This window comes from Manacus vitellinus, unplaced genomic scaffold (assembly GCF_001715985.3).
Source record: "Manacus vitellinus isolate BGI_N305 unplaced genomic scaffold, ASM171598v3 scaffold_10_pilon, whole genome shotgun sequence".
NCBI classification, from domain to species: domain Eukaryota; kingdom Metazoa; phylum Chordata; class Aves; order Passeriformes; family Pipridae; genus Manacus; species Manacus vitellinus.
This window is the reverse complement of record NW_021938838.1, coordinates 4,563,736-4,579,685: the sequence shown is the minus strand read 5'-3', so window position 1 is coordinate 4,579,685 and position 15,950 is coordinate 4,563,736. Positions and strand designations below refer to the sequence as shown.

The window sequence follows — 15,950 nt, the reverse complement described above, 5'->3', positions numbered from 1 at the left end:
CGGGCGCGCAAGAGGGTCCCGGGACGAGCGGGCAGCGGGAACCGAGCGGCCCAACGCGGCCGCCCCTCAGCGCTCCCGCCCTGCCGTCCCTGGCCCCGCCGCGCGCGCCCGCCTTTTCGAAACCGGGCCAATAGACCCGCGAGGCCCGGCCGTCCAATCACAGCGTCCCTCCCGCCCCGGCGCGCGCCGCGCCTTCCCGGCTGAGGCGGCTTTCCGGCCGGGGCCGCCCGAGACACCGTGTTCCGCCCCGCATGTGAGTGAGGGGCGGCCTCGGGGGCGGGGTCTCAGGGAACCCTGAGGGAGAAGAAGGTGTGTAGGGAAACCCTCCTTCCTCCCCCTGTCACGTTCTTCCCTCCCCACTGCCTGACCTTGGGGGTCCGGGTTCTGGGACCCTTCGCTCGCCGCGCGTCTTCCTGCAGGGCTCAGGGAGAGCTCTGGAAGGGCAGCTCTGAGGTCTCGCTGCTGTGGCTGCCGTCAGCTGCTGTCCGTGTGTCCGTGTGTGTCCCGCCGCTCTGTGAAGGCCTCCCGGGAGCAGTGAGGAGCTGCGGACAGCGCAGGTTCGGGGGGACCCCCCGCCTTACCCTGGTAACAGAGCGGGTGCCCCGGCCCCTCGCCCCCGCCCCTTGGCACGGCCGTGTCACTCGGACAGTGTGTGCTTTCTTTCTGCCTTTCGTCAGGGGGGTCTGGCTGCTCGAGGGGTCAGAGCCTGTGTTTTCCAGCAGGGAAGTGTGATCCTCTTGCTCCCTTTTCTTCCCTAGCTGTTTTACAGCAAGCTAGGAGATTCTGCTGGCAGCACTAGGGTTATCCTGTTCTTTGGGAAATTCGTGAAACAGAGATGAAATGAAGCCTGGTCTGGTGGATGCAGCCAAAGTACAAGACCAGCTGGCAAAACAGGAACTGGGTGACAGCACCTCGTCCTTATAGAATCATAGAATGGTTTGCAATGGAAGGGACCTTAGAGATCATCTCATTCCAACCCCCTGCCATGGACAGGAACACTTCCCACTGGATAATGCTTTACTTTTATGCTGGCTGGGTCTTGTCATTCTTGACTGCATATTGTTGTCTTCGTAGACATAGCAGGAATAGGAAGAGACAGCTTCAGTAATCTTTGATACAGTGTTATGTTGTGCAGTGGTACTGGCTGTATGTAGTAATAAAAATATTCCACTAATTGTCCTGTAACTGTGCTGATGTTTGTTGTATGAATACAACCTTAAATAATTGCCAGGAAATGAAAATGCCTTCTTGTGCTTTACTCAGTCCTTTGTATTAGAAATAAAACTGTAGAAATTAGTTGATATTCAAGTTGGTGTTCAACCTGCCTTATTCATTAGGATTGACACCTTATTGCTTTACTAGGTGTGACATCAGGTATAATGTAATTTTATCAGATACTTATTAGTAAAAGTAGCAGGTGAGCTCATTCTGCTGCTGTCAGGGATGTTGAAATGTTGGCAGAAAGTGGTATGAACCTCATTTATCAAAGTTTTTAAAAAATACTGGGTTTTAGGTTCAGGGAAAGTAAATGCAATCTACATAATTAAAAATATTTAAAGTAAATATAATTGGCCCCTTTTGTATTTCCTTGCTATTTGCAAGTCTTGATAGATACATTTCTAAATTACCAGAACGGGGGAAATAATGTTGGAAAACTAGTGACTAGTTTTAGAGACTGAAATTCAAGAGGTTATGACTAATTTGTGTAAGACTTGGCTAAAAGTGGTTTATTAAAGAGTTCCCTTGTGTTTTGAGATTGTGTGCATCAACTGTGATTTCTCATTTCTCTGAATGACTGATCCAAGTATTGGAAACTTGTCACCAAAAATACTTTGTGTATAAAAGGTAACAGTGGGAATGCAGAAGTTCTGCATAAGTGACATGAATGATACCGTTGGGTGTGGAGCTGAAGCCTTTTTTTTAATGCTAAAACTTTGTACAATCTCACAGAAAACGCTGATGGTTTGAGTAAACAGAGTTGTTTGGATTGTAAGTATTTCTTTCCAATGCCAAACAGAACAATACTATATAACTGAGAATATAAGACCCCGAATGTTTGGTCTTACTCAGGTTAGACAGTGACATGAAGTGCAAAAGTAAATGTTAAACGTGGAGAGCGGCTCTTCAGAGGAATTACGGGTTTGTTCACCCTTCCCTGCCGCGAGTCCATGTTCTGCTTTGCTCGGTTCTGCTGCCGCCTGGTGGGTGTTATTTGAGCGTTTGCAGCAAATGTTTGTGTTCTGTGGAAAGCAAAGTTCTGCGTTTCCGGTTAAGGAGCTCAATGATCAGCTGTGGAGGTGCTCGGATGCAGTTTTTCATCATCGGGGTTGGTAAACAAGGATTTGTGTTTTGCCTTAAGTCATTTTTCTGGGCAATATGTGAATTCATGATGGGTTTTTTTTAACACTGGCATTAGAAAGTTGAAAAAAATGACTGCTGTGTTCTTTTTAAATGAAATTACCAAAACTTGGTTTAAAAAGTAGTCTTAGAAGACATGTTTAAGTGAAATATGAAAAAAGCATCATATGGAAACAATTGCCTAGATTTAAACTTTTTTTTCATGGTGATCCCTCAAGCATGGAAATATTAAGCATTAGGCTAATCAGCAACACTAAAGCAACCTAATTTAGTTTTTCTTCTGCATCAGGGAACTGGTTAGTTCACATTTATGGGAGATTCCAAGAAAAGCAAGGAACTTCTGTGGATTCCTGACATGCTGACCTCATAATTCATTTTGGGAAGAAGCAAGAATGTACCAAATCCCTTCTTTCAACGTATGGCCGCTGCTCTTTGCCTTAAGGAGGAGAAACTGCCACATGGAGAAAAACAAGCACTTGATCCTAAATTTTGGTGTCTAACAGGAGTGTGAATGAAATGCCTCCAGAGTTCTTTGCCTGCTCCTTTGGGACAGCCTTTTGCTTGGCCTTTGGTGGTTTTAATTGAACATTGTAATATGTGTAGGTTCCTTTTGCACATTAACATTTAACATTTAATGTATTGAACATGTGTATAGATCAACTTTTGGATTAGGGATGAGTATCACTTCTTGATAATTTATGTGTTGATTCCTATTAGGAAATCTTAAGCAATTTGATATGCTCAGTGTCCAAGATTATTTATGCAAGGGATTATCTCATAATTTTTCAGAACAAAAATATTAGTATTGGCAGTTCAGTGTCATTGTCAGAGAATGGCTAAGTTAAGGCTTTTGATTTTTTTTTAGAAAGGATCTGGTTTATGTTGGAATATTATTAAAAAGAAGCTCAAGAAAGCAATAGCTTATCCTGTCCTTTCCTCACACACATTGTTGTTTCTCTTGAAACTCTTTGGTTTGTCAGAGTTGCTCCCCTCCAGCAAAAAGATTTGAGCCTTCTGTGATCACCTACAGATCACTGCCTGATGTGACATTCCTGAACATCAGTTTAGTATTGAGCACTGATGGCACTGCTCTGGCACAACTTTAGAAGTACTTAAAGGCTCCAGGGAAGGTTCCATGAGCACCATAAGATGTTTTGTTACTTTATTCCATCGTAGCCTCCATGAACTGAGTGCTGTGTCTGGTAATGGAACCCGAAAGATTCTGATATTGAATATTATTTGAAAATTTCCGGAATCCTGCTCTATGAACTGGGGTGACAGCTGGGACCTTTGATTTGTGGCATCTGCCCTACTTGAGGTGCCATTGGAAAATGCTTTTGAGCTGTTAGAAGGTTTTAATTGCTGAAGTGGACACCTCACCACGTTTGTGACACGGATGGCTTTCGCCCACGATCTGAGAAGAGTTTTGTAAACGATGGCAGTGATTGTTCACCTCAGTTTAGAAATAACGAGTCTTTCCTTGAAGTGCTCCGTTTGACTTCCTGGCCTGTGCTGATGTGCATATTCCCTGTTTCCCTGGGACACCGCTCCTGCTTTCTCCCTCCCGGACAGCCCCCTCGGGTGGCACTTTCAGGAAGCGCAGTCAGAGGCTGAGTGATGAAGAGGTTTAATAATCATCTGGGTTCACACGTGTTACAGTGAAGCACAGCCACTGAGCAGGTCACCCTCCCAAGGGAGCACTAACTCCAGTGCTATCAAAAACCTCCACTGATAAATTTAAAACATATTGACTTTGTGTGGCATGCAATCAAAACCTGGTGGCAATAACACAGCAGGGTTCTTAATCACTTTGCTGTTCCAGTCGTGCTCCTGCTGTCATATTTCCAAAGGTTCATTTGTTAATTTGTCATAGAATGCTTAAGCAACTTGTACAGTCTCCAACAACTTCTGTGCTAAGAGTAAGTGTGGTGTAATATTAGACTTCCAGATAGTATGGGGGAAGATTTTTGGAAGAAATCACTACATGTATTCACAACATTTTGTGGAACATATTCTCGTGGTTCTCAAGAGGCTTTTAAATGTTTGGAATTTTTAAAATTTAGTTTGCTTGTGGGAATCTAACTCTTGTGAAGCTGAGCACGTGATGGGAAGTGCTGGGTACCTTAGTGTATGTACCTCTTCAAGCTGAATGTATTCCTTGAGCATCCTAAAAATAGCAGTGTGGATTATTGCTGCCAGCACTGCAGCTGAATGTGGGCATTTTTCAATTGTAAAATCTGACCACTGGCTACTTGTATTTGTCTGGTCTGTTCAACTGGAGCTTTAAGACAGTGATGGCTGTTTAATACAAGCTGCAGTGGTGTTTGCCTGATGTATTGCAGCTGCAAAGGTGATCTCCTTGGGAGAAGAGGGAATGACAAAATACTAAGTAAACAAACAAACAGGCATTTCTTTAATTCAGTGGCAGTATGGACCATACAAGTAGAATTTTGTCCATTTGTCCTGGTATGTACTGGACTTTCCTCCTCCCCTCCCTGGTGCAGTGATTTTCCACAGCAAAGATGTCATTTTATTTCAGCTCCTACCACGTGACACTTCCATCCTCTTCAACAAAAGAACTTTAACATTACGTCTGAGGATATTTATTTTTTTTTTTGCTCAATGGGAGGTAATATAAAATTTTGTTTCTAGAATGAGATTTGTTCCTGCCCCACAGAATCCTGCAGGAAAGGACCTGGGGGTCCTGGCTGCTGTGAAGGTAAAACCTGATTTAGCAGTGCAGCCTTGCAGCAGCCAAGGCCGGTGGCTCCCTGGGCTGGGGTAGAAGCATCGCTGGCACATCAAGGGAAGTTATTATTCCCCTTTTCTTGGCAGTTTTGAGGCCATGTCTGAAATACTGTGTTCTCTCTGGTCCTGCAGTCTAAGAGAGATGATAAAACCCAAATCCAGCAAAGAGGAAACTAAGAGGGTCAGGAGTGTGGAGCAGCTGATGGATGGGATGAGGTTCATGGAGTGAGGCTGCTTTGGTGTTCCAGAGAGAAGACTTGAGGGCAACCTAAATGCTTCCTTCCACTGGCTGAAGGAGTTGGGATTCATGTAGAAGCCAAATCCAGTTGCTTTTCAAAGGAGAACAGTGAAAGAGCAAGAGGCAACAACAGGGAATTGCAAGAAGGGACATTCTAATTGTGCATAATTAAAAAAAAGAATCATTACTCTTTTGGTGAAGGTTTGGTTTTTAAAGCATCACCAATGTTTGGTTAGGACTTATTAAAAAGCCTGTAGATAACTAAAAAAGGTGCCAGTTCTCAGAGTGCTGTAATGGAATTGCATTGTGCTTCCTGTTCTACTTCAACTTTGTAGAAGGTAGAAAGAAAATCCCATACACTTCACTTTGTTAAAGTGAGAAAGCAGAAAATTGAAGTAGGAAGGTGAAAAGATAATCTGCAATTCAAGGAAGATTCATGCTGCTAGAGAGTCCCTGAAAATGAAAATCCCACCAGTGTGCTTGTGTCCATGATAGCCAAGATTATAAACTTCTAGTTGACTTTTAACATTTGGGCTGTGTAGAAGATCAGACATATGCTGGGTTTAATAACTTTAACTGAGTAATATAAATTATACATATTAAGCTGCATTTTGGTCTAAAATATATTTTGTTAATATGCTGATAATATGTGTTAAATTGAGCTTTCTGGTTATACTTTCACATTTTAATGTTGGCAGGTGGAAGTTTTCTGGGATTCTTGTCCTTGTGCTACTAAAATCATCCCTAACTAAAGATGCATCCAGACCTGTCTCCTCATCTGCACACTGATGAGTGTAACCTAATTATCAGTCTGCTCAAGAAGTGTCACCAGGAGGTAAGGAGTGCTGAGCAGAGAAAAGAGTGGGTGGGTTGGGGAAATGAGTGTCAGATAAATTAGTGAGAATATTACACGGTCACAAAGAGCAAACCCTTCCCTAGGCAGAGCAGCCATGAGATGTAGCTGGTGTGTTTTCACTGAAGAGGTATCTGATGACTGTGTGTAAAATCTTGCCAGTGATTTCTTTAGGAAATACAACATACCTTAAAATTTCCTGTGCTCCAGCTTGATACATAGGGACCTATTTTAAGGACTGAAATAACTTCTGCACCTTTTAGTACTGTGTGCCCCTCAAAAAATCAATATTAAAAGCAACTTCAAATGCCCTCTTTTTGTGGGGTCATGGCATTTCCATATTCCATCTCTCCATGGGGCAGATGTTTCAGTCTGTTGTAAGCAGATGTGTTGATGGGGATCCCAACATGCCACATGCCTGGAGAGCTAACTGGGAATTACTGTTTGACTTCCATCTTCTTCATAGGCACCTACCCCAGGATTGGAAATGCTAAATTGTCTTCAAGGCTCTTCAGCGCTTCAAGATGATGGAATCTTCATCTCACTGGTTTAAAAGCCTCTTCTTTTGAGATCTGCTCTGTAGTAAATCTGTAGATGGAGAAAACTCATCCCCAGCAATGAAAGCTTTCTGCAGCATTATTGCAGTGGTGTTAGTTATTTTCCCAGTATACTCTAAATGGATGTTCTGGACAGATACCTTGTTGTGTTAGTGCATGCAAAAGTTAAATTTCATAGTTGCTACTGAGACAAAACTATATTTAAGTGTTGACTATGAATGTGAAAAGTGATTTACACCAATCCTTACACACAACCTAAAATATTTTCACCTCTATGTTCAGATACAATGTTGATAATTTTTTCTAATGCAGTTATCCATATATTCTAAGACAATACATATGTTAGCTTTACTGTTTTGAGCAGAACTGTAATTTTTTCTTTTCGAAAGTCATTACAGAATGAAAAACAAGGCTGATAATACACAAAATGTGAGAGATCTTTTACATGAAAGAGGCATAACAGCATTGTTGCAAGATTTTAAATATGTTAGCTAAAGTAACATATTAAAAAGCTTTTCCACTACCACACTTTATGATTCCTAAATTACAACAATGAAGGGAGCAGAGCAACTAAAATTCACCTGCAGTGAGTGTGCTGTGGTGGTTTTCTTTGGCAGCATTTAATTTGTTTTTGTTGACACTTGTAGTGCAGAATCTGTTGATTCCATCTCACAGCTGGTACTTCCAGTGCTCCTGTACAGAACATCTCTGAGCTTCAAGGCTAAAAGTTGTATTAAATGTAGGAGTTATGTTTTTTTTTTTTTTTGAGTTCAAAAATTTTGATTTGCCTAAAAATGCTTTCAGTAATTTGAGAGATTGTAGAGACTTTCTTTCCTTTTTTAGTTGATTTTTTTTTGTTTTTTTAGGTAACAACATTAATGTTGTAGTGTAGTAAAAGTGTTCAGTAGCTGGAATTCAATGAGGAGACTCTTCTTGTACATTAACTACTATACAAAATGATTATCAGTTGAGGAGGCAGTAAATAATATAAATAATAGGCAGTATATAAAATTTAAATGTTGTAATTATTTTTTTCATGATAGTGAAAAATCCAACCAGGAAAGAAAATACATTCACATTTGTCCTGCTTTTTGGTACATACTTAGCTGGGCTTTCTGTGCCTTGACTAGGAGAGCAGCAATATTGATTTACTACTTGAAAAGTAATGGTTGACTGTTTTGTTGTTTGGGGTTTGGGTTTTTTTGCTTTACATGCATGTCAAGATACAATTGTCATGAGCTTGCTGTATAATGTAGCTTATTAGACTGCCTTGAGAACAGAACTAATAGGTGCACTTGAATTCCTTGGCAGCAAGTGTTTGCAAGGAATCTATTGCAAATTTGACTTATGAAGGGACCAGGAGCAGCAATAATAGCCATGCACAGGATTATATTCCCTTGGTTTTGTTTGAAGTTGGTCTTTACATGAAGAGGAATTACTTTTGTCAGTCTTGTGCTCAGCTGTGAGAGGATATTTGTGCTGGCAGTCTCAGAACAGGAAGGGTGAGGATGGCTCCTTTCACACTCACTTGAAAGGAAGCAATACTTTTTCATCTGAAATTCAAGGGGAATGTACTGAAATATTCTTTTTAAATTGAAGTCACTGAAATCTGAACTCAGTGATCTTAATGAGTTATTGGTGACTACTTCTGTTTCCTTACAATGCCAACATGTCCTAGGAACCTTCATCTACAATTTAAATTACTATTCCTGAGGGATGAAAAGTGTTATTTTTTTAATTGGGTATCCTGTATGTGTATTTTCACAACAGTCAATTTGATTTACTTTGTTCCTAATCTAGAACCTGCCCTGTGTATCAGGTTTTGCATCTAGTGAGGGGAGGTTAATGGGATTCCTATTTGATGTCACTATTTTGATTTTTTAATAACTCCACTCTGTTGCCAAGTATGTGCTTTAAATAGACTTAATTTTTAGAGGTGGGAGCTGAAAGAAATGCATATTGTCTTGCAATTGTATCACTGTAATAGGTGTAATAACTATTTTTGAGAAACTGATTCTTTTTTTCCCCTCATAATCTGAGCCAAGAAGTGACATCTTAGGAGTCTGGTTAAATAAACATTGATGAAACTGCTGCATAGTCAGAGTGGAGTTGGCTTGAAGTGTGAGCATTCACCTTGAGATTTAACATGCAGGTGTGGGAGCAGAATACAAAATTAAATCTGTATTAGCTGAAATGAAAATGTTGTAAAAGCCAGATCAGTGTGCAGTGAAGTGACCATTTATTTCACTCAACTGCTTCAGAGTCACCTGATGCCCTTTATAAAGCAGAGAGGTGTAAACAAGCTAATTATAGCACTGCTATAGTTAAGTGTTTGTCATAATCTTTATTAACCCACTCCTGCTTCCAGTCATGTTCTATTGGCTGAAATCTTGGCCCCTGTTTAAATCCTTACCAGTGTTCCTGTATCCCCTGTATAAATCCAGCAGCTGCTCCTCAGCTGTGGAAATGCAGGGAGGTCTCCCCTGAAATGCAAAAGTGATTTCATTCTCATCTGTTTTGTTCTTCCTGAATCTTTTTTAAAATTCATTACTTGTGTACAAAATTGGCTGAGGTGTCTCCACTGATTGTGTAGCTGCAAATATCTACTGAGACCTCCAGTCCTGCAGATCTTCTGAATCACTTGGCTGCTCTGCTGCCAAATTCCATCGTGAGATTCTGTGGCATGGTAGGAAGCATCCCTCTGAAAGAGCAGTCCTAGGAGCAGGCATTCTGGGAGTGATTTGAGGGCTGAGAATATGGAACTACTTCAGGAAATCCTTCACAAGAGGACAGATTTTTATGGTGGATATCATCAGGATAGCTGGGAATGCCCATGAGGACAAGGCCTGCAGTTTTTCAGAAACTAAGGAACACTTAAATATGTGTAAGGCCCACAGTTGAGCTGTGTCATAAAGGTGGTAATTGCATCTTATTTATTAACCTCATGATCTGGAGAAATTTAATCTCCCATTTTTTATACTGATTCTAATGTTTCAGCCAATTAAGCCCAATGCCTGCAATTTCTGGAACAGCACATTCCTCATGTGGTTGGGATGATGGAGCAGGGAGTCCTTTGACTCCCTAATCATGAAGAAATAATAAAAACTGAAGCAGGGAGGATGTTGCATTTTTATCCCAACCTGGAGTCCAGAATATTTGTTTTTGGTCCATTATTCAAGGCAGTGTGAGTGAGAGTTGTAAGACTGACTTCTAGATCCATAAAATCTATGTTCTACATTTAGACTTAATAGTTTGAGGTTAAGTGCCCTTGTTTAGACTGGTTGTACAACATAGGGAGTACCTTCAACCTTCACCAAGGTGGGGGTGGCTCAAGTGAGGGTCAGGATTAGCTCTGAATTTCTGGCTACAGAAATTCAGAGGGAAAAAGTTACCAAGCATCACTTTTCACAAAAAAAGGAAAGGAAAAGAAGACCAGGATGCGTTGAAAAATGCAACAAATGTGGAGCTCCAGAGGAAGAAACCTTTGAACTGTAATTTTGTTTTTCTCCCTAACTCATCAGCACAACGTCTTGAAATTTTTTGGCCATTGCAACGACATTGACCGTGAGATGAGGAAGTGCTTAAGAAAAGAGGTAAGAAACAAATATACAGTGAGTTTAATGTTTAGTACAAAACTGGACAGGACTAGAACTGCTTTTTACGAAGTAGCTCAAATCAATAGAAGTAACCACGTTCTGGTGTGGGCATTTGAGACCAAATTTAAACTTCTTTTGATAAATTTGTCAAGCAAAATCTGGCTTTAACAAATGGAGTGGTGTATTTTTTGACACACAAAAATAGGCAAACACATGTTTTACCAAAACAAATACTGCAGACAGGAACTGCCACTTCACAGATTGCTTCTGAGCTTTTTCTGAATTTTTTTTTTTTTTAGTAGTGGTATTTGCACAAGGTAGGATATGAAGCAGTAATGGTCACTTCTGTATGAGTAACATTTACAACTGAAGTCACTGTACTGACTGAAAATACTTAATGAGTTGCTGAGTTAGACCCTGGGTGAAAATACTGCTGTACTGTGTCTGCAGATATGAAGGAATGAAGATTCCAGGAGTTTAAGTGGATTTACTGTCTTAATGGGCAGGTTTTCAGAAGAGTTTCAACTGATCTTTACATTCATGGTTGTCAGACCTACATGACAGAATGCAGAAATGAACTTTTCACACACCTCTTAACCTGAAATTGCACTTTTCTGATTTTGACATAAATTTCACAATTGTAAAAAGTTTCTTTCCGTGTAATTTATCAATCTTATTTTTCTTCCATTGAAACCTTTACATTAAAGGGGTTCTTGATGAGTATATTTGTCTGCCTTCTAAAAATGTGGCTACATTGATATGCCATTACTAGGAAGCCCCTGAAAGGCTGTTCACAAGTATTGAATGCAGCTTTGTAAATGTAGCTTTTAAAGATCCATTGTTCTCATTCTACATAAAATCATGGGTGAGTTATTGAAAAATTAAATATTGGCATGGGAAAAAGTTAAGCATTCTGTAAATGTTAAGTAATGTTTCAGGTCATTATCTCAGTTATAGACCAATCAGTATAATGGATGAAAAACTGCAAATCCTTTCCAAAATCAATTTCCTTAGTAGTTTATTACATTATATAGAGAATTGGGCATTTGTGGGTTTCTTGGGTTTTAGTCATGATACTGGTTATTAAAAAATTGAACAAATATATGCTCTAACTTAGGGACAAGAATAATTTGCTTCTCATGAAATATATATCAGGTCGTGCATTGATTTTTAATTTTTCATTTCTTTTAGCCATGAAAATGTTTCCTTTTTGGTTGCAATGAAAGAAAGGCTCTTCAAGCTTCTGCTAGTGCAGGGGCAGACATGAAAGCATGGTGGTCTTACACATATATCTAAACTGCGAAAGCTTTCTTGATTCCATTTTACATTTTAAGTGGAATCCTGGAGCCCTGTCTCTGTTGTGCTTCTTGTTTAAACCGTTAAAAAAAAACCCCAAATGGCTTACCCTCATTCAACCCAAATTTGCCTTTGTTCCTTTCATCTTGGTATATTCTTTATCTGTGCATTTAATTGATGTCCAGGATCAAAAGTAGGCCAAGTCTGTGATGACAAATCCATGCTTCAGAAGGCATTCACACATTAATCAGTATTTTAAGAGGAAAAGAACCTGACCTGGAGCTCCAAAGTAGCACCAGGGCAACTTTTTGCCCAGTCCATGTGTGAAGTGTCAGATGTAAAATCGCTGTATAATTAAGTTCCTTCTTAAGATTAACTGAATCTTCTTTATTAAAGTCTTCTAACACTCTTTAGCTTAATAACCTCAAACTTGGAAACGTGTATTTTAATGGAGCAAATGTAAATTTCAAAGTAAAAACGAGCCTATACGTAGATATTAACAAGAGCTGTATGTCTAATGCATCAGTTGAATATTTTGTTTCTGTTCCTGGGTGATAAACTCTCTCTACACTTTTACATTTGACATATCTGTCTAAGGATGGCAGCTGATCTATTCATTTCCTTCTGTGTCTTGCAGTATGAAGAAAACAGGGCCATGAACCGGGTGAAACGACAGAGGGTCATTAATGCTCACAGGAGCCCAGAGCAGTGAGCTGGGCTGGGCTGGGCAGCTGCACAGGGACATTCACCTGCAAGCTGACAGAATGCTTCTGTTCCATCACCAGTGGTTTGGAAAAGGGTTAAAAATATAAATGCACCTGCTACACACTCATTCCCAGCAAGGCAACCAGTGTGGAAATAAATAAATGTAATAGATTGCTCACAACTTAATTTTTGACCTCTAAAAGAAAACTATTGCAGCAAGTCTTTGTTCTGACGTAGTTTTGTGATTGTTAACGAGGAATTGGTGTGTGTGGGGTGCTGTGTATTCAAGGCTGCTGTGTTCCTCAATTTGTGCTGAATTGCATTTATTTCCTCGTGTTTAGCAGTTTCTCCCTGGTTTCTTGGGTTTTGTGGGGGGGTTTTTTTGTTTGTTTTTCATTGCAAAACACTGAATGACTTTTTCGGTGGCTCTTTGTAGCGTTGTGATAACAGTTCTCGAATGGATTAGGAAAAAGAAATTTTAAACAGATGTGGCTTGAAATTGGAAATTTCCTATCAAGGAATAATTGGAGTTCTAGTATTTTTATTGGAGCTAAAAGGATGCAACTACTGTCTTCAGCTGAGGAGATTAAAACCCCTCCCTGCCAACTGTGTGTACAGTGTGGGCTGTTGTAAGACAATTTGTTCATCATTCCCGGAGCAAACGGCTTTAGAGACTCCGAGTGGAACTTTTCCAGGGATTTACAAAGCTTCGCCTTGAGTTTTGTTGAGCACAATCAATGTGTGCTGAGTGATTTTTTTTTTTTTTGAAGAGGAGCACTGCCAAAAATACAAGCTAAACAGCTCTGCCATATTCCTCGGTACAAAGGTGAAGTTATGACTGTTGCAGTTGAAGAAAAGCTGACACTGGAGTGAAAGGAAGTGTAACTTGCCTTTCAGGTGGGCAGGAGAACTCATATTGTGTTCCCAAGTTGCCTCTTAAGCTGTTTATTTGCCATCAGACTGCAGAGAGTCTTCAACAAGTCACTGAATTCGGATTTCACGTCAAAACATTCACTGACTTGTCCTGTGATGGAGCTGCTGCTTCTCTGGGTGTCTGCTGCATTCACCTTACTTTTAAATAACACCTCTGTTCTGCCAAGCAACAAAAGACTGTTTTAAAAAAAAATAATTTTATTCAGCCAAATATACAAAGTGTCTTGAGATCTTTTGAAAAAAGGGTGCCTATTCTGCAGTGAGCTGTATGGTTTGTTGTAAGAACCATTGTTGATACTCAATCTTGAAAGTGGTACATGCCTCTAGTTTTGGAAGAAAACTGTATTTTGTGATCTCTTTTGAAAAATGTGAATTATTGTATTTATTTTTCAATACCTGGATGGACCCAGTTAAATTGGTAAAACATAACCACAACTGTTTTCAGTGAAAGTTCCAAGAAAAGCTGAAGCAATTGCTTCTGCAACTTCATATGCTTTTTGCTTTCTTAGAACAAGTCAATGATGCACTGTTTGATTTAAGATGTGAATGGCTGGAAGTGCTGCAGCCTTTATTGGTATTTTTCAGAGTATTTTCAAAGAGTATTTTATAGAGACCCCCCCATTTGGGAACTCTGCATCCCTGCTTCTTCTTCCAGTTGAGATGACACAACCTACTTCAGGCAAGCTCTTAAATAGGATTTGTAGCCTTTAAGTAAATAAATAAACTGAGAATTGTTCCAGAGATTAGGTCGAGAGGCTGACATCTGAGTGCAGAAGCACTGAAGCTTTTGTTTCTTTCATCAGCTTCTGTGAGCCCCGATCTTTCACACAGCAACAAAACAAAAATCCAAGAGCCACTTAACACAGCTCATTAGTCAGAATCATGCTTTCAAAGATCAATGTGCTTAGTGAATGAAAGACCAAATGGAACACACAATTTCTATTGATACTTTGAACTACATTTAGCAATAATTCTATTTTACAGATAAGCTTTGTTTACTGAGTGAAAGTCTGATCTTGTTCATCCTGTTTCTCTTTGCTTATTGCCCACTAGTAGTGTGAGATGAGAGTGCCCATTGATTGCTGTGGGTTTTGTTCCTTTTGTTTGAGAGAGTTTATGTTGCTAATTTGATCCTGAAGCGGAGAAACACTGGTGCAATAATACTTATGATTTCTCTGACAGAGAAAGGGGAAAAGGTGAAATGGTAAATGTGGTTTTTTTTCTTGTTTTCTAAAGTGAGCTGAGTGGTGAGAGGGGATGCCTTGGCTGAAATAAACTTTGTCTGTAAGGACTTTGAAGGAACTGTATTGTAATGTCATTTGTCTGTAGGAGTATTTCCCCTGTTGTTGTTTCTGAAAAGAGCATGTTTGAGAGAGAAGAGAAAAAGGAATTTGGTGTGTTTTTGTGTTGTGCTCTGTGTGAGAAGCTCACGGACATTTCACATGGGAAAGTGAAGAAGGGAGAAACAGAAAGGGCAAATGGCAGCTCTGATCCAGACCTGGCCACAGCAGTGAGGATCTTCCACATTGAAAAGTCTATGATGTGATAACTGTCCAGCAAATCCCTCCAGCTTTACCAGAAATACCTGGTAACACTATTGCTTGTGTATTTTCTCGTGGTGGAAAACTAAATGAGGACATCTTGTCCATCCTTCTTTTCAGTTTTATTTTTTTATTTTTTATTAGAAGGAAAGATATTGTGCTGAATAACAGCACATGGTGTCGGAGCAGCAGGGCTGGTTCTTGCTCTGGTGTGAAGTTCTTTCTACAACAGCACTTGATGTTGGTGTTGCTGTTGAGCTGCAACAGCTGAGTGTTGATATGTTATGAATGTACCGTTTGTCTTTCCCTGCTCCTCTTCAGCTGGTAACACCCTTGAGGAATTATGTCCTTTGTGCACATAAAGACTATGTACTTTCTAGAGTTTGCAGTAAAGCCTTGATTCAGTTGAGCTGGCTGTACAATTTGGGTGAGAACTGTAATCCTGGGAGTGTTGTAGCCACTTCTTTTTTCCCATCTGATTCCCAGCTGACACACTGGTTATTCAAACAGTTGGGTAGTTGCTCACCAACAAAGGGATGAGCTGATTGTGAATTTTCTGGGCATGCAGAACTTCTTGAGTGTCAGAGTGTACTCAAAAAGACCCTGTCAGAGATGTAGTCTTGGTGCACACTCCACAGGAATGACTAATGTGAATATTTCTAAAATATGCAGCTGGGAAGTTAGTTATTCCTACCCTAACTGGGAATCATTGTAATGAATATTTCTGATGTGTTAAGCACTTTGCTGAAGCTTTACACCACATTCAACAGTCAGGCATTTTTTAATTTGGCACCGCCTGTGCTTCAAAAGAATGCCTGACTTCTAATACAAAATCTTTTTGATATAACTGAAAACACATTTCTGTGGAATACCTAAAAGGACATGAACAACAAAAAAACTCTGATACTAGAATGTGATAGTTAAAAATTAATTGTTAACACTTGTGCTTGAGCAAAGTGGATTCTCTATTTGGGGAACATAATGGATTTTAGGCTGTAACTTAAGTTACACATTCAGTTTTATTAACGTTGACTAAAATGGAATATCAGCAAATCTTAGTGGTCCCATTAGATTGTTTAGTTTACAGGCTCAGTGGTAACTCTGCTGCTCATCAGCAGAACCTGC

At 40.0% G+C, this 15,950-nt stretch overlaps 1 protein-coding gene across 3 annotated transcripts; it reads left to right on the top strand.

Annotated features, from left to right (window-relative positions):
* The first annotated feature begins 268 nt into the window (after positions 1–268).
* On the top strand, positions 269–14,586 carry CMC2 (C-X9-C motif containing 2). 3 transcript variants are annotated; one of them, XM_008922731.3, is made up of 4 exons: positions 269–309; positions 6,043–6,179; positions 10,276–10,347; positions 12,284–14,586. In XM_008922731.3, the coding sequence occupies exons 2-4, from the start codon at positions 6,099–6,101 to the stop codon at positions 12,356–12,358; spliced, it is 228 nt and encodes a 75-aa protein (XP_008920979.1). In that variant the 5' UTR covers positions 269–309; positions 6,043–6,098; the 3' UTR covers positions 12,359–14,586. The 3 variants fall into 3 exon arrangements, with proteins under 3 accessions (XP_008920979.1, XP_017939193.1, XP_017939184.1); XM_018083704.1 differs by lacking the exon at positions 269–309 and adding an exon at positions 317–557; XM_018083695.2 differs by lacking the exon at positions 269–309 and adding an exon at positions 2,683–2,957.
* Positions 14,587–15,950: the final 1,364 nt, after the last annotated feature.